At 68.1% G+C, this 18039-nt stretch overlaps 1 protein-coding gene across 1 annotated transcript; it reads right to left on the bottom strand.

Annotated features, from left to right (window-relative positions):
• Positions 1 to 738: 738 nt before the first annotated feature.
• On the bottom strand, positions 739 to 17777 carry PEAR1 (platelet endothelial aggregation receptor 1). Its single transcript, XM_072846909.1, is given in 24 exon segments — positions 739 to 890; positions 1745 to 1933; positions 2993 to 3038; positions 3226 to 3348; positions 5608 to 5723; positions 5790 to 6005; positions 6089 to 6217; positions 7521 to 7649; positions 7737 to 7865; positions 7968 to 8114; positions 8204 to 8306; positions 8400 to 8563; positions 8639 to 8759; positions 9987 to 10089; positions 10091 to 10159; positions 12650 to 12862; positions 13301 to 13440; positions 13524 to 13638; positions 13710 to 13956; positions 14605 to 14697; positions 14789 to 14889; positions 15650 to 15754; positions 15844 to 15936; positions 17690 to 17777. Coding segments are annotated over 23 exon segments (3042 nt in total). The 5' UTR covers position 15936; positions 17690 to 17777.
• Positions 17778 to 18039: the final 262 nt, after the last annotated feature.

Here is an 18039-nt window from a genome sequence, read left to right as displayed (position 1 = left end):
GTGCGGGGGCCCAGGGCGGCTGCGACCTCGCTCCTCGGCCTGGGCCCGGCCGCGGGGGCAACGCCTCGGCCGCGCTGCGAGGGGCGGGGCTTCGGGGCGCTGCGGCGCCTGCGCGGGGGCGGTGCCGGCCTGGAAGGGGCGGGGCCCGCGCTAGGTGGGCGGGGCTGGCACGGAAAGGGCGGAGTCAGCCCGGAGCGGGCGGGGTGGCAAGGAAGAGGCGGGGCGGGCGTGGAAAGGGGCGGGGCGGTGTGGAAAGGGGCGGGGGCTGTGTGGAAAGGGGCGGGGCCTCCACCACGGCCACCCGCGGCTGGAGAGGCCGGCAGCGGGCAGCGACACTGGGAGCACTGGGCTGTAACTGGGCCCTTACTGGGACCAGCGCTGGGCCTTCCCTGGGCCCATCACCGGGTCCTTACTGAGGCCACCACTGGGCCGTTACCGGTCCATTTCTTGTCCCATCACTGAGCCTTTGCTGGGCCCATCGCTGGGTCACACCCGAGCCGTTACTGGGTCCTTACTGGGACCACCACTGCCACCCCCCCGGCCCCCCTCCGGCGCAGACCCCCCCCTCCCGGGGACGCGGCCGCAGGCAGCCCTGGCTCACACCGCACCGACAACCCCTTTATTCACCGCCTGTGCCCCCCCCGGGCTCGGGGACAGGGACAGTCCCCGGGTGCCCCGTCCCCCGCAGGGCCCCTCGGTCCCCTCCCCTCCCGGGGGGTCCCTCGTCCCCGCGGTCCCTCAGCGGTCCTTCCTGCGCAGCGGTGGGGACGGCGGGTAGTGGCGGGCGGGCGGCACGTCGTAGTGGCTGGGGATGTGGCTGTTCTTGGGGGAGTCGTAATGGCTGGGGGGGGCTGCGGGGGTGACGCCTTCGGCCCCCCCGGGGCAACTCTCTGCAGGGACAAGAGGAGGCTGCAAGGGGCCATGTCCCCCCCCGGGCCATGCAGTCCCTGTCACTAAGGCCATGTGTGCCCCCCCCAACCAGGGCCATGCAGCCCCCGACACCGAGGCTCTGTCCGTGTCCCCCCGGGCCATGCAGCCCCGTCATCAGGGCCGTGTCCCCCTTGGGGCCATGCAGCCCCGTCACTGAGCCTGTGTCCCCCTTGGGGTCATGCAGCCCCGTCACTGAGGCCATGTCCCCCCAGGGCCATGCAGCCCCCGTCACTGAGCCTGTGTCCCCCCCAGGGCCATGCAGCCCCTGTCACCAGAGGCATCTGTCCGTGTCCCCCAGGGCCATGCAGCCCCCATCACTGAGCCTGTGTCCCCCCAGGGCCATGCAGCCCCCATCACTGAGCCTGTGTCCCCCTGGGGCCATGCAGCCCCCGTCACCGAGGCCATTTCCACCCCCAGGGCCATGCAGCCCCTGTCACCAGAGCCATGTGTCCCCCCCAGGGCCATGCAGCCCTCACCACTGAGGCCATGTCCCCCCAGGGCCATGCAGCCCCCGTCACTGAGCCTGTGTCCCCCCAGGGCCATGCAGCCCCCGTCACCAAGGCCATGTTCCCCCCAGGGCCATGCAGCCCCCGTCACCAGAGCCATGTGTCCCCCCCAGGGCCATGCAGCCCTCACCACTGAGGCCATGTGTCCCCCCAGGGCCATGCAGCCCCCGTCACTGAGCCTGTGTCCCCCCAGGGCCACGCAGCCCCGTCACCGAGGCCATTCCCCCCCAGGGCCACGCAGCCCCCGTCACCAGAGCCATGTCCCCCCCGGCCAGGCTCGCCGGGGCTGGGGGACCCCCCCGCCGTACCCTCCTGGGGAGGCTCCTCGAGGAGCCCGATCTCGGCGTAGGACATCTCCCGCCCCACGGGGGATTTCATCTCCACGTAGCTGCCCTCGGGGGCCTTGGCGGCGGGGGGGGGCAGCTCCTTGATGGTGGCGTAGGGGCTCTCGCTGGCCAGGGAGCTGGCGCTGGCCCCCAGCCCCTCCGGGGGTGGGTCTGGGGGAGAAGGACTTGGGGGGGGTCCCCACGGCAGGGAGCAGCCGTGGCCGGCCGTGTCCCAGGCAAGTCCCAGCCCCAGCCCTTCCCCACCCCAACCCAGTCCTTTCCCTGTCCCATCCCATTCCCATCCCCATCCCATTCCTGTCTCTTCCCCATCCCATCCCATTCTTTTCCCATCCCCCACCCCATCCCCATCCTTTTCCGATCCCATCCCCACCCCATTCCAGCCCCCTCCCATCCCCAGCCCTTCCCCACCCCATCCCTGTCTCTTCCCCACCCCATCCCCATCCCATTCCTGCCTCTTCCCCTCCCCACCTCATTCCAGCCCTGCCCATCCCCATCCCATCCCTGTCTCTTTCCAATCCCATCCCATCCCCATCCCATTCCCATCCCTTCCCCACCCCATTCCAGCCCCGTCCCAGCCCCAGTCCTTCCCCACACCATCCCTATATCTTGCCCATCCCTTCCCCACCCCATTCCAGCCCTGTCCCAGCCCCAGTCCTTCCCCACACCATCCCTATATCTTGCCCATCCCATCCCCATCTCATCCCAGTCCTTTCCCCGTCCCATTCCATCCCTGTTGCTTCCCCATCCCATCCCCATTTTATTCCCATCCCATTCCCATCCCTTCCCCACCCCATCCCAATCCCATCCCCATCCTTTTCCCCTCCCATCCCCACCTCAATCCAGCCCTGCCCATCCCCATCCCATCCCTGTCTCTTCCCCATCCTATTCCCATCCCATTCCCATCCCTTCCCCACCCTTTTCCCATCCCATCCCCACCCCATTCCAGCCCTCTCCCATCCCCAGCCCTTCCCCACACCATCCCTGTCTCTTCCCCATCCCATCCCCACCCCATTCCAGCCCTCTCCCATCCCCAGCCCTCCCCCACACCATCCCTGTCTCTTCCCCATCCCATCCCCATCCCATTCCAGCCCTCTCCCATCCCCAGCCCTTCCCCACACCACCCCTGTCTCTTCCCCATCCCATCCCCACCCCGTCCCTGTCCTTTCCGCACCCCACCCCACCCGGTCCCCTCCCCATCCCACCCCATACCTTTGCCGTGGTACGTCCCCAGGCTGCAGCTGTAGCTCCGGTCCAGCTGCCCCCTGCAAGGGGGCAGGTTGGAGGTGTCCCCCCTTCCTTCCCCCCGCCCCCCCAGCACGAAGGTGCTTCACCCAACCCGCCCCAGCACCTTCCCGGCAGCTCCTAAGCAGGGAGGGGACCCAGGTGTCCCCTCGGCTCTGGCCAAGGTCCCCGCCGGCTCCCCGAGAGCTGCCCCCCCTCACCCCCCCCTTACCTCTGGGGCTCAGGGCGGGTGCCCCGAGGTGCTTCCAGTCGGGGGGCAGCGTGGCGTTGCCATCGGGGCCGTAGGGTCTCTCCGTGCCGGGGAAGAGCTGGGTGCCGGGCACCTGGAGCCCAAACAGGGGATGGATTGGCCACGAGGCTCCCGGCCGCGGTGCCGTGCCAGGCCGTGCCGTGCCACGCTGCACTGCGCAACGCCGTGCCGCACCGCGCAACGCTACGGTGTACCGCGCAACACCGGGCTGCACCATGCAACGCCATGCTGCACCGCGCAACACCGTGCTGCACCATGCAACGCCATGCTGCACCTTGCAACGCCGTGCTGCACCATGCAACACCATGCTGCACCGTGCAACACCATGCCACACCGCACAACGCTACGGTGCACCGCGCAACACTGTGCTGCACCATGCAACACCATGCTGCACCGTGCAACGCCGTGCTGCACCATGCAACACCATGCTGCACCGTGCAACGCCATACCACACAGTGCAACGCTACGGTGCACTGCGCAACACCATGCTGCACCGTGCAACACCATGCCACACCGCACAACGCTACGGTGCACCGTGCAACATCGTGCTGCACCATGCAACGCCATGGTGCACCGTGCAACACTGTGCTGCACCATGCAACATCGTGCTGCACCGCACAACACTATGGTGCAACACCATGCTGCACCATGCAACACCGTGCTGCACCATGCAACGCTATGGTGCACCGTGCAACACCGTGCTGCACCGCGCAATGCTATGGTGCACTGTGCAACACCATGCTGTACCATGCAACACCGTGCTGCACCGTGCAAGACCATGCTGCACCGTGCAACGCCGTGCCGCACCGCACAACGCTACGGTGCACCGTGCAACACCGGGCTGCACCATGCAACGCCATGCTGTACCGCGCAACACCGTGCTGCACCATGCAACGCCATGCTGCACCGCGCAACACCGTGCTGCACCATGCAACACCATGCTGTACCATGCAACACCGTGCTGCACCATGCAACGCCATGCTGTACCGCGCAACACCGTGCTGCACCATGCAACGCCATGCTGCACCGTGCAACACCATGCCACACCACACAACACTACGGTGCACCGCGCAACACTGTGCTGCACCATGCAACACCATGCTGCACCGTGCAACGCCGTGCTGCACCATGCAACACCATGCTGCACCTTGCAACGCCATGCCACACCGCGCAACGCTACGGTGCACCGCGCAACACCGTGCTGCACCATGCAACACCATGCTGTACCGTGCAACATCGTGCTGCACCATGCAACGCCATGGTGCACCGTGCAACACTGTGCTGCACCATGCAACATCGTGCTGCACCGCACAACACTATGGTGCAACACCGTGCTGCACCATGCAACACCGTGCTGCACCATGCAACGCTATGGCGCACCATGCAACACCGTGCTGCACCATGCAACACCGTGCTGCACCGCGCAATGCTATGGTGCACTGTGCAACACCATGCTGCACCATGCAACACCGTGCTGCACCACGCAACGCTATGGTGCAGCATGCAACACCGAGCTGCACCATGCAACACTGTGCTGCACCATGCAACGCTACAGTGCACCGTGCAAGACCGTGCTGCACCGTGCAACACCGTGCCACACCGCGCAATGCTATGGTGCACCGTGCAACACCATGCTGTACCATGCAACACCGTGCTGCACCATGCAACACTGTGCTGCACTGTGCAATGCTACAGTGCACCGTGCAACACCATGCTGCACCGTGCAACGCCATGCCACACCACGCAACGCTACGGTGCACCGTGCAACACCATGCTGCACCATGCAACGCCATGGTGCACCATGCAACACTGTGCTGCACCATGCAACACCATGTTGCACCGCGCAACACTATGGTGCAACACCGTGCTGCACCATGCAATGCTACAGTGCACCGTGCAAGACCGTGCTGCACCATGCAACACCATGCTGCACCGTGCAACGCCGTGCCACACCGCGCAACACTACGGTGCACCGTGCAACACCGTGCTGCACCGCACAACGCTATGGCGCACCATGCAACACCGTGCTGCACCGTGCAATGCCGTGCCACACTGTGTAATGCTACGGTGCACCGTGCAACACCATGCTGTACCGTGCAACACCATGCTGCACCATGCACTGCTACGGTGCACCGTGCAACACCATGAGGTACCATGCAACACCGTGCTGCACCGCGCAACGCTACGGTGCACCGTGCAACACCGTGCTGTACCGTGCTGCACCAAGGTGCACCGTGCAACACCGTGCTGCGCCGCGCAACGCCGTGCTGCGTGCACCACGGCGCATTATGCAACACCGTGCCACGCTGCACCGTGCCGCGCCACGCCGTACCTTGAGGGAGCTGGCTCTGTCCTGGGCGCTGGGGCCGGTGGCCGGCGGCACGCACTGGGACAGCGTGTGGTAGCTGGGGTTGGAGTAGTAGTGCGCGTGGTGGCTCGGTGGCACATCTGGGGGGACAGGCGTCAGCCCGGCCAGCGGGGCCACCGGGGCCGCGTCCCTGCCGCCAGGCTCACCTGGCACCACGTAGTCGGAGGTGTCCGTCTGTCCCGCCGTGTAGGCCACGGCCAGGTGCCGGCTCTCCTTTCCCTTCTGCCGGTGATGGTAACACAGGGCCACGGCCACCACGGCCACCAGCAACGCCACCAGGGCCACCATGCTGAGCACCAGCCCCAGGGAGCTGTAGGCTGCGGGGGGGGCCGGCAGGACGGTGTAGGGCTGCTCGGGGGTCCCTATGGGGTGAGGGGGGGGGGGACAGGGTCCTTAGGGGGGGGCAGGGACCCCGGTGGGGCCCCCCCGCTCCGCGCCCACTCACCGGCCTCACAGTGGGGCCCGATCCTGCCCGGGGCGCAGGGGCACGCCCCGCTGGCGGGGTGGCAGGTGGCGTTGTGGGGACAGCGGCAGAGCTGGTCACACTGGAGCCCGAAGGTCCCGGGGGGACAGGCTGGGGGCACAGGGGGTGGGGGAGCCAGAGCCATACTGCCCGGGACCGTATGGCTCCATACGGGGGCCATACAGCTCCGTACTGCCCGGGACCGTATGGCTCCATACGGGGGCCATACAGCTCCGTACTGCCCGGGACTGTATGGCTCCATACTGGGACCATAGAGCTCCATACTGCCTGGGACCATATAGCTCCATACTGGAACAATACAGCTCTATACTGCCTCGGACTGTATAGCTCCATACCAGGACCGTATAGCTCCATACTGGGACCATATAGCCCCATAGTGCCCAGGACTGTATAGCTCCATACTGGGACCATATAGCCCCATAGTGCCCAGGACTGTATAGCTCCATAGTGGGACCATATAGCCCCATAGCGCCCAGGACTGTATAGCTCCATACTGGGACCATATAGCCCCATAGTGCCCAGGACTGTATAGCTCTATAGTGGGACCATATAGCTCCATAGTGCCCAGGACTGTATAGTTCCATAGCGGGACCATATAGCTCCATAGTGCCCAAGACTGTATAGCTCCATAGTGGGACCATATAGCCCCATAGTGCCCAGGACTGTATAGCTCCATAGTGGGACCATATAGCCCCATAGTGCCCAGGACTGTATAGCTCCATAGTGGGACCATATAGCCCCATAGTGCCCAGGACTGTATAGCTCCATAGTGGGACCATATAGCCCCATAGCACCCAGGACTGTATAGCTCCATACTGGGACCATATAGCCCCATAGTGCCCAGGACTGTATAGCTCCATAGTGGGACCATATAGCCCCATAGCGCCCAGGACTGTATAGCTCCATACTGGGACCATATAGCCCCATAGCGCCCAGGACTGTATAGCTCCATACTGGGACCATATAGCCCCATAGTGCCCAGGACTGTATAGCTCCATAGTGGGACCATATAGCCCCATAGCGCCCAGGACTGTATAGTTCCATAGTGGGACCATATAGCCCCATAGTGCCCAGGACTGTATAGTTCCATAGTGGGACCATATAGCCCCATAGTGCCCAGGACTGTATAGCTCCATACTGGGACCATATAGCCCCATGGTGCCCAGGACTCCATAGCCCCGTACTGGGACTATACAGCCCCATAGTGCCTGGGACCATATAGCTCCATACTGGGACCATGTAGCTCCATACTGCCCAGGACGGAGCTGGGTAGGGGTAACCCATATGGCCCTGGGCAGTTCTCTCTCTCTCCTGCCCCCCCGAGCCCCCAGGCTGGATCCGGGGGGCGCAGACCCCCGGGGGGGGACAGGGGGGTCCCCGTGCCGGGCCCTACCTTCTCCGCAGCGTGGCCCCGTCCAGCCGGCCGGGCAGCGGCAGGTCCCCTCGGCGGGGTGGCACGTCCCCCCGTGGCGGCACAGGCAGGGCTCGGCGCAGGCGTCCCCCCAGGAGCCGGGGGCGCAGGCTGGGGAGGGGAGGGGAGGGGGCGAGAGGGATGGGGTCACCCCCACTCCCCACGCTGCCCCCCGGCCCCCCGTGGCCCCCCACTCACGCTGGGAGCAGCGGGGCCCACGCCAGCCCGGGGCGCAGAGGCAGGAGCCGTTGGCGGGGTGGCAGGAGGAGCCGTTGGCGCAGGAGCAGCTCAGGGAGCAGCGCTTGCCGTAGCGGCCGGGTGGGCAGGCTGGGGTGAGACGAGCGCGCCCGGTCTCAGCCCAGGGGTCGGGGAGGGTGGGTTAGGAGCAACGTGTGATTTTTTTTTTTGGGGGGGGTGGGGGGCACTCACGGCGCTGGCAGTTGGGGCCACGGTACCCTGGGGTGCAGGAGCAGGACCCGTCCAGGGGCGAGCAGGCAGCCCCGTTGCGGCAGGAGCAGGGCGTGCGGCAGCCCCGGCCCCAGAAGCCGTGGGGGCAGCCCTGCTTGCACTGCGGCCCTGCGAGGAGGATGAGCGATGAAGGCCAAAGGCTGCGAGGGCAGCGGGGTCCGTCCCGTCCCTGGATCCCCCCCCCTCCCCGCCCTTACCTGTCCAGCCGGGCAGGCAGCGGCACTCTCCCGTCACCGGATCGCAACCATCGGCGTGGGCGCAGTCGCACCGCTGCCCGCAGCCCACCCCGAACGTCCCGTTCTGGGGTACGGGGGACAGGTCAGGGGGTCAGCGCTGGGGACGGTGGCACCGAACCCCGGCGCAGGCAGCACGGGCACAGCCGGCAGGACTCACCGGGCAGGGCTGCAGGCAGCGGGGGCCCTGCCAGCCCGGCGAGCAGCGGCAGGTCCCGCTCTGGGGGTCACAGGCAGCCCCATGGGCGCACTCACAGCTCCGGTTGCAGCCGGGACCCCAAGCGCCGGCGGGACACGGCGTCGAGCAGTTGGGTCCGTGCCAGCCTGCGGGATACGGGGGATGGCGGGGGTGGGCACGGGGATGGGGACCCCCCCACCCCACCCGGGGCGTTCACCCACCTTCCTTGCAGAGGCAGGAGCCATCGAGGGGGGAGCAGGCGAGGGCGTGCTGGCAGGAGCAGCGCCCCGAGCAGTTCACCCCGAAGGTGTCGGGGGGGCACAGGGAGGAGCAGTGCTCGTCCTGGGGGGGGTGTGTGGGGGGGTGAAGACCTCAGGGCAGCCGGGACCCCCACCCAGGGCTGGGGAAAGGACCCAGAAGCCTGGGGAACCCCCTGGCCCTCCTCTTGGCATCCTGGTGCTGGAGGGAGAGTGGGGGACCCCAAAACCCCCATGGGAACCCCGAGGTTGCCTGGACCCCAAGCTGCCCCCAGGGATGCCCACACGCCCATGACCCCCCCCACCAAGGGATGCCCAGACCCCGAAACTGCCCCCACAGATAACAAGAGCCCCCGAGCCATCCCCAAGGATGCCCAGAGCCCTGTGTTCCCCCCAGGGATGCCCAGCCCCCAGGCTCCCCCAGGACCACCCAGACCCCACTCTCCCCTAGGGATGCCCAGACCCCCCAGTCCTGCCCCAGGACCACCCAGACCCCACAATTGCCCCCAGGACCACCCAGACCCCGACTCCTCCCCAGAACCACCCAGACCCTCACCACTCTCCCCTAGGGATGCCCAGACCCCCATTCTCCCCTCCCCAGGACCACCCAGACCCCACAATTGCCCCCCAGGACCACCCAGACCCCACACTCCCCCCAGGACTACCCAGACCCCACAATCGCCCTCCAGGACCACCCAGACCCCCACTCTCCCCTCCCCAGGACCACCCAGACCCCCACAATCGCCCCCCAGGACGACCCAGACCCCCACCACTCCCCCCAGAACCACCCAGACCCCACGCTCCCCCAGAACTACCCAGACCCCCACTCTCCCCTCCCCAGGACCACCCAGACCCCCACAATTGCCCCCAGGACCACCCAGACCCCACACCCCCCAGGACCACCCAGACCCCACAATCGCCCTCCAGGACCACCCAGACCCCCACCACTCCCCCCCAGGACCACCCAGACCCCACAATCGCCCCCCAGGACGACCCAGACCCCCACCACTCCCACCCCCCAGGACCACCCAGACCCCACGCTCCCCCAGAACTACCCAGACCCCCACTCTCCCCTCCCCAGGACCACCCAGACCCCCACAATTGCCCCCAGGACCACCCAGACCCCACACTCCCCCAGAACCACCCAGACCCCCACAATCGCCCCCACCACCACCCAGCCCCCCACTCTGCCCCCAAAACCACCCAGCCCCCCACTCCCCCACCCCAGACCACCCAGCCCCCCCGCCCCGAGATCTCCCCCACCCCCGACCTGCCCCAGGACCCCCACCCCCCGCCCCCCGCGCCCCCGCACCGTGTAGCCGGGGGGGCAGCGGCAGAGGCCGGTGGTCCCGTCGCAGGCCCCCCCGTGCAGGCAGAGGCAGGGCTGCAGGCAGGCGGCCCCGAAGGACCCGGGGGCAACTCTCGTTGCAGAAGAGCCCGGCCCAGCCCGGGCGACAGACGCAGTCCCCGAGCAAGGGGTGGCAGCTGGGGACACCCGCTCAGCCCCAGCGAGCCCAGTGCGGGGCACTGGGAGTGCTGGGAAGGGGCTTCGCAAATGGGGGGCACAAAGCGGCTGCCCCCGGGGGAGGAACTTCGTCCTGGCCACCCGGCCAGCACCCCGGCTTGCTGGGGAGGATACTGGGGAGTGGGGATGCTGGGGAGTGGGGATACTGGGGGAGTGGGGATGCTGGGGGAAGGGAGGATGCTGGGGGAGTGGGGATACTGGGGATGGGGATACTGGGGGAGTGGGGATACTGGGGAGTGGGGATGCTGGGGGAAGGGAGGATACTGGGGAATGGGGATACTGGAGTGGGGATACTGGGGAGTGGGGATGCTGGGGGAAGGGAGGATACTGGGGAGTGGGGAATGCTGGGGGAGTGGGGATGCTGGGGAAGGGAGGATACTGGGGGAGTGGGGATGCTGGGGGAGTGGGGATGCTGGGGGAAGGGAGGATACTGGGGAGTGGGGATACTGGGGAGTGGGGATGCTGGGGGAAGGGAGGATACTGGGGGAGTGGGGATGCTGGGGAGTGGGGATACTGGGGAGTGGGGATGCTGGGGGAAGGGAGGATACTGGGGGAGTGGGGATGCTGGGGGAGTGGGGATACTGGGGGAAGGGAGGATACTGGGGGAAGGGAGGATGCTGGGGGAGTGGGGATACTGGGGGAGTGGGGATACTGGGGGAGTGGGGATGCTGGGGAGTGGGGATGCTGGGGAAGGGAGGATACTGGGGGAGTGGGGATGCTGGGGGAGTGGGGATACTGGGGGAGTGGGGATACTGGGGGAAGGGAGGATACTGGGGGAGTGGGGATGCTGGGGGGAGTGGGGATACTGGGGGAGTGGGGATGCTGGGGGAGTGGGGATGCTGGGGGAAGGGAGGATACTGGGGAGTGGGGATGCTGGGGGAGTGGGGATACTGGGGGAGTGGGGATACTGGGGGTGGGGATGCTGGGGAGTGGGGATACTGGGGGAGTGGGGATACTGGGGGGAAGTGGGGATGCTGGGGAGTGGGGATACTGGGGGAGTGGGGATACTGGGGGAGTGGGGATACTGGGGGAAGGGAGGATACTGGGGGAGTGGGGATGCTGGGGGAAGTGGGGATACTGGGGGAGTGGGGATACTGGGGAGTGGGGATGCTGGGGGAGTGGGGATGCTGGGGAGTGGGGATACTGGGGAGTGGGGATACTGGGGAGTGGGGATGCTGGGGAGTGGGGATACTGGGGGAGTGGGGATACTGGGGAGTGGGGATGCTGGGGGAAGTGGGGGTGCTGGGGGAAGTGGGGATACTGGGGGAGTGGGGATACTGGGGGAGGGGGGATACTGGGGGAAGGGAGGATACTGGGGGAGTGGGGATGCTGGGGGAAGGGAGGATACTGGGGGAGTGGGGATGCTGGGGAGTGGGGATACTGGGGAAGTGGGGATACTGGGGGAGTGGGGATACTGGGGAGTGGGGATGCTGGGGGAGTGGGGATACTGGGGGGAGTGGGGATACTGGGGGAGTGGGGATACTGGGGGAGTGGGGATGCTGGGGGAGTGGGGATACTGGGGAGTGGGGATACTGGGGGAGTGGGGATACTGGGGGAAGGGAGGATACTGGGGGAGTGGGGATGCTGGGGGAGTGGGGATGCTGGGGGAAGGGAGGATACTGGGGGAGTGGGGATGCTGGGGGAAGGGAGGATACTGGGGGGAGTGGGGATGCTGGGGGAGTGGGGATACTGGGGGGAGTGGGGATACTGGGGAGTGGGGATACTGGGGGAGTGGGGATACTGGGGAGTGGGGATACTGGGGGAGTGGGGATACTGGGGGAAGGGAGGATACTGGGGGAGTGGGGATGCTGGGGAGTGGGGATACTGGGGGAGTGGGGATACTGGGGGAAGGGAGGATACTGGGGGAGTGGGGATGCTGGGGGAGTGGGGATACTGGGGAGTGGGGATGCTGGGGAGTGGGGATACTGGGGGAGTGGGGATACTGGGGAGTGGGGATGCTGGGGGGAGTGGGGATGCTGGGGGAGTGGGGATACTGGGGGAGTGGGGATACTGGGGGGAGTGGGGATACTGGGGGGAGTGGGGATACTGGGGGAGTGGGGATGCTGGGGGGAAGGGAGGATACTGGGGGAGCGGGAATGCTGGGGGAAGGGAGGATACTGGGGGAAGGGAGGATACTGGGGGAGTGGGGATACTGGGGGAGTGGGGATACTGGGGAAGTGGGGATACTGGGGGAGTGGGGATGCTGGGGGAAGGGAGGATACTGGGGGAGTGGGGATACTGGGGGGAAGGGAGGATACTGGGGGAAGGGAGGATACTGGGGGAATGGGGATACTGGGGGAGTGGGGATACTGGGGGAGCGGGGATGCTGGGGAGTGGGGATACTGGGGGAGCAGGGATACCGGGCGGAGTGGGGATGCTGGGGGAAGGGCGGATACTGGGGGAGCGGGGATGCTGGGGGAGGCGGGGGGCAGGCGGGGGAGGGGTCCCACCTCTGGCTGTGCTGGGGGTGGCAGAGGCAGCGGCTCTGGCAGCGGAGGCCGTAGAGGCCGGGCAGGCACCGGCGCTCCTCGCAGCGGCTGCCCTGGAAGCCGGCCTCGCACAGGCAGCCCCCGTCCACGTGGAAGCACTGGCCCCCGTTGGCACAGTCGCAGCTCTCCTGGCAGCCCTGCCCGTACCGGCCCACCGGGCACCTCTCCCGGCACCTGCGGGGAGGGGGGGGGGGGAGGGAAGCGGCGGTACCGTGGCCCCCCCCCGGCGGCTCCCGGACCCCCCGCTTTGCGCCAAGCTGAGGCCGTCCAGCTCGTTGCACGCCAGGCTGGGGGGAACCGGGCCGGCCCTGCCCGCGCGAAGACCTGGCGCCGGCGGCAGCGGGGCTCGGCTGCCTCGTCCCTGGGTACCCCCAGCCGTCCCTTGTGCCCCCTCCCTGTGCACCCCCATCTCCATCTGTCCCCAGCCCCGTGTGTCCCTGTCCCCGTGTGCCCCTGTCCCCCTGTGTTCCCAGCCCCATGTACCCCCATCCCAAAGAGCCCTGTCCCCACGTGTCACATCCCCCTGCCCCCCATCCCCTGGTACCCCCATCCCCTGGAACCCCCATGCCCCTGTACCCCCTCCCCTGCCCCCCGTGCCCGGTCCCCCCTCACTGCTCTCCGGTGAAGCCGGGGGCACACTGGCACTGCCCCATCCCCCGGGGGTCACAGTGGCCCCCGTTGTGGCAGCGACACCCGCCCTGGCAGCCGGGGCCGAAGCGGCCGGGGGGGCACGGCACGGAGCAGATCTCCCCCTGCAAAGGAGCATCAGGGTCGGCAGGGGAAACTGAGGCAGGCATCACGTTGCGGCGGGGGGGGGGTGTCACAGCCCACCTACCATCCACCCGTGGGGACAGACGCAGGTGCTGGTGGCGGGGGGGTGGCAGATGCCCCCGTTCTGGCAGGGGCAGGGGCTGTCGCAGGGTGTCCCCTCGGGGCAGGGCACCTCGCAGCTGCGGGGGGGGGGCGAGGGGTGAGCGGGACCCCTGCCTGGGGGGTGCTGGGGTGGGGGGCACCTACTCACAGGGGGCCGGCCAGCCCCGGGGGGCAGAGGCAGGCGCCGGTGGAGGCGTTGCAGGGGGCCCGGTGGTGGCAGGGGCAGGGGAGGTGGCAGCCCTGGCCGTAGGTGCCGGGTGGGCACGGCTGGCGGCACAGCGGGTCGGCGAAGCCGGGGGGGCAGGAGCAGGCCCCGCTCAGGGGGTCGCAGGGGGCCCCGTGGTGGCAGTCGCAGCGGTGCGCACAGCCCGGCCCCCACGACTGCTCGTCACACTCTGCACGGGGGAGACCTCCAGTACCTCCCCGTCCCCATCCATCCATCCGTCCCCATCCCCATCCCATCCTATCTCCATCCCCATCCCAACCCATCCCCATCCCATCTTCATCACCATCTTATCTCCATCCCAATCCATCCCCATCCCATCCTATCTCCATCCCAACCCATCCCCATCCCATCCTATCTCCATCCCCATCCCAGTCCATCCCCATCCCAACCCATCCCCATCCCATCTTCATCACCATCTTATCTCCATCCCATCCCATCTCCATCCCCATCCCATCTCCATCCCCATCCAATCTCCATCCCCATCCCAACCCATCCCCATCCCAATCCCATCCCCAACCCCATCCCCATCCCAGTCTCTCCCCTCCCATTCTCCATCCCCATCCCATCCCCATCCCAGTCCCATCCCCATCCCCATCCTATCTCCATCACTATCTTATCTCCATCCCAGCCCATCCCCATCCCGATCCCATCCCCATCCCATCTCCATCCCACCCCCCTTCCTCTCCCCATCCCCATCCCCGTTAACCACCGGGCCGCCCCACCCCAGGCTGCCCAGCCCTCCAGGGAAACCCGCTGCCCCACCCTACCACCCCCCGCTGGGTGGGCACCCCCCAGCACCCCGACACCCGTCCCTCACCGCTGGAGCAGTCGGCACCCCGCCAGCCCGGCTCGCACTGGCAGAGGTCGGGAGCCACGCACCGGCCGTGGACGCACTCCTGGGTGCAGCGTGCTGTGGGGACACAGCCGGGGCGGGGGGGGAGGGTGCTGAGCCAGGATCGGGCCCTCAGGGTCCCCCCGCTCGCCCCGCTCGCCCCACTCACGGACGCAGGTGTCCCGGCTCTCGTAGTAGCCCAGGCAGCACTGGTAGCGCCTCCGGTAGTCGGTGCGGACCGCCTGCCGATACTCGGTGCGGTACACGATCCTGCGCCCCACACCAGCGCCGTCAGGATGGGGACAGCCCCGCTCCAGCCCCCCATGGCCATGGGGACACCTTGCAATGGGGCAGCCCCGCTCCAGCCCCCCCATAGCCTTGGGGACACCCTGCAGTGGGACAGCCCCGCTCCAGCCCCCCATGGCCTTGGGGACACCCTGCAGTGGGGCAGCCCCGCTCCAGCCCCCCCATAGCCTTGGGGACACCCTGCAGTGGGGCAGCCCTGCTCCAGCCCCCCATGGCCATGGGGACACCCTGCAGTGGGACAGCCCCGCTCCAGCCCCCCATGGCCTTGGGGACACCCTGCAGTGGGGCAGCCCTGCTCCAGCCCCCCATGGCCTTGGGGACACCCTGCAGTGGGGCAGCCCCGCTCCAGCCCCCCATGGCCTTGGGGACACCTTGCAGTGGGACAGCCCCGCTCCAGCCCCCCCATGGCCTTGGGGACACCTTGCAATGGGGCAGCCCCGCTCCAGCCCCCCATGGCCTTGGGGACACCCTGCAGTGGGGCAGCCCAGCCCTCCATGGCCTTGGGGACACCCTGCAGTGGGGCAGCCCAGCCCTCCATGGCCTTGGGGACATCCTGCAGTGGGGCAGCCCTGCTCCAGCCCCCCATGGCCATGGGGACACCCTGCAGTGGGGCAGCCCCGCTCCAGCCCCCCATGGCCTTGGGGACACCCTGCAGTGGGGCAGCCCCGCTCCAGCCCCCCATGGCCTTGGGGACACCCCCCATGGGGGGCCGGGGTGCTCCCACCTCTGCTGCAGGCAGGGCAGGGGGGAGCCCAGCGCCCCGGCACAGGGCTCGGCGGAGGACACGACGTGGGGTTTGGTGTAGGACTCCTTCACCGCCGCCGTGAAGCTGCCGGAGGAGAGGACACGGGGTGACGCCGCGTCCCCGGGGTGCCCCGCCGTCATCACCCCCTCCCTCCCCAGTCCCCCCGGTCCTACCTCTCCCAGTAGCTGCAGACGTTGGGGTCGCTGGGGCGCAGGGCGGCCAGGAGGCAGGCGTGCATCGCCAGCGCCGCGGCCCGCAGCACCATCCTGTACGGGGGGACGACGGCTTTGCCCCTCCGCCTCGCCGCATTCCTGCTCCCCACCCACCGCCCCCGGCCCCGGCTTCAGCGCAGGATCCGGCCTCCCCGCGGGGCCGGCTTTGCATTCCTCCGTGCGCGGGAACAGCCCCAACCCCGGCCCCCGCTGCTCCCCCCAGCACCGACCTGTGCCAAGGGGAAACTGAGGCACGGCCGCTCAGCAGCCGGCGTGGCCCCACGCAGCCCTATCTCCGCATCCCGAAACACCCTAGGGCTCCATCCTGGCGTCACCCTGACCTCTCCCATCGCACCCCATCCCGGTGCGGGATGCTGCCGGGGTGGGGTACCCGGGGTGCCGGGAAGGAGTTCAGCACCGCGGCGCTCGGCCCTGGCACAACGCCCCGTGGCCCCGTTTCAACCCGTTTCGTGTTTATTCCCAGTTGTGTTTCCTGGATCCGTCGGCTTCTTGCTCAACCCAACGAGGGTTCAGCTTTGCCGGGGCGGCTCTGGGATCACCGCCAGCCTGGGGGCCGGTGTGGGGGGGGAACAGCGAGCCCCCCGAGCCCACGGTGCCGTGTTTACCGGGACGCGTGTTTTACGGCTAAACACCCGTGTGCTAGGGGAGGAAACAGAGGTTTCCTGGTCGGCACAGCTGGATTTACGGCCGCTTCCGTGCCGCTCCGGCCGCGGGACACCCCAAAGGTGCCGCCCCAGCAGCCCCCCGAGTCCATCCTCCCCCTCGCCGGGGTCGGTGCTGCGGTTTGGGGCCAAATAAGGGGGTGGAGGGAGGGAGCGACCCCCCCCCCCTTGTCCGGGAGTGGCCAGTTTCGGGTGGAAAAACCGTTTAGCGGGAATGTTTCCCCATTTCCCTTCAGCTCCTGGAATTAATTGCTCATCCGCAGGCAAAACTCCCTCCCCCGGACCTTCCCGGGGGGCAGATTTGGGGGGACCCCCCAGCCCTCCCCATAGCCCCGCTGCCGGCCCCATTCCCTGCTCCAGCAATGGTGTGGGGGGGGGTCTGGGGGTCCCAGCGCTGCTGCGAACAACAGGAACCGCTGGGAGATGCTGGCAGGAAAAGCGAGGAGTCATCAAAACACGCCGGCCAGCCCCATCTGCTCCTCACTGGGGGGCCCAGCCGCGGGGAAAAGCCCCCCCAAAAAGTTACCATAGTGGCAAGAGACCCCCCAAGAGCCAGCGCTCGCCACCCCATGGGTGCCAGCGAGTGCACTCGGAGTGGGATGGGGAGCATCGCCCATCGGTGACAAGGCACAGAATCCCCGGCGTGGGGCCAGGGTGAGGGCAGGGGACCAGGGGACCAGCCCTGCCCCGTCCCCATGGGGGACACGGTGCTGGGGCCCCCCCCCGGAGCCACTATCTCTGCCCCGGCGCTTCCTCCGCCACAGCCCGGGGGCTGACGCGTTTCCTCCGGGGGCTGTGAACCCACGGGGATGGGGCTGGGCGAGGGTGAGGGAGGCGAGGATGAAGGTCAGGGTCAGGGACAGGGTCAGCGTTAGGGTCGGGGTTAAACGGGGTCGCCGCAGGCTGTCGCAGCACTGTCCCACGCCCCAGCCGCTGTCCCCCAGCCGCCGTCCCCTCGCCACTGTCCCCTCGCCTTGGCCGTGGGAACCTGCAATGGCCCCAAGCCCCCCGCCACGGCGCTGGGGACCGTCCCCTCCGGCACCACGCCGGCAGGGCATGGCGCAACCCCCCCAAACCCACCTCCGGGACCTGGGGTGCCCTGGGCTGGGGACGGTGGCACTCACCTGGCCGGGGGCCGCGGCGGCGGGCAGGGTCGGGGTGCGATGGCCCCACGCGGGGCTGGCCTGGTTGTGGGCTCAGCCAGCCGGGACGGAGCAGCGCGGCCGTCGGAAGCGGAGGGAGGGCCGGAGCCACTCTCAGGAAGTTTGGACTCGGAGACGACTACGGAAAAGGGAAAAAAATAAAAAACCTTAGGGGTTTTTTTTTTCTTTCTTTTTTTTTTTCTTTTCTGGCCAGAAACCAGTGGGTTTTGGAACAACAAGATCGCCGGGGCCGCTCGCACACGGCGCTGGGTGGGGAGGGGTTCCGTGGGGACGTCCCGGCGCGGCCCCTTGGCCGCGTCCCGGTGCTGAAG

Source organism: Ciconia boyciana, chromosome 26, assembly GCF_034638445.1.
Source record: "Ciconia boyciana chromosome 26, ASM3463844v1, whole genome shotgun sequence".
NCBI lineage: Eukaryota > Metazoa > Chordata > Aves > Ciconiiformes > Ciconiidae > Ciconia > Ciconia boyciana.
The sequence above is the reverse complement of the archived record's forward strand: the minus strand, read 5'-3'. Positions and strand labels throughout refer to the sequence as shown.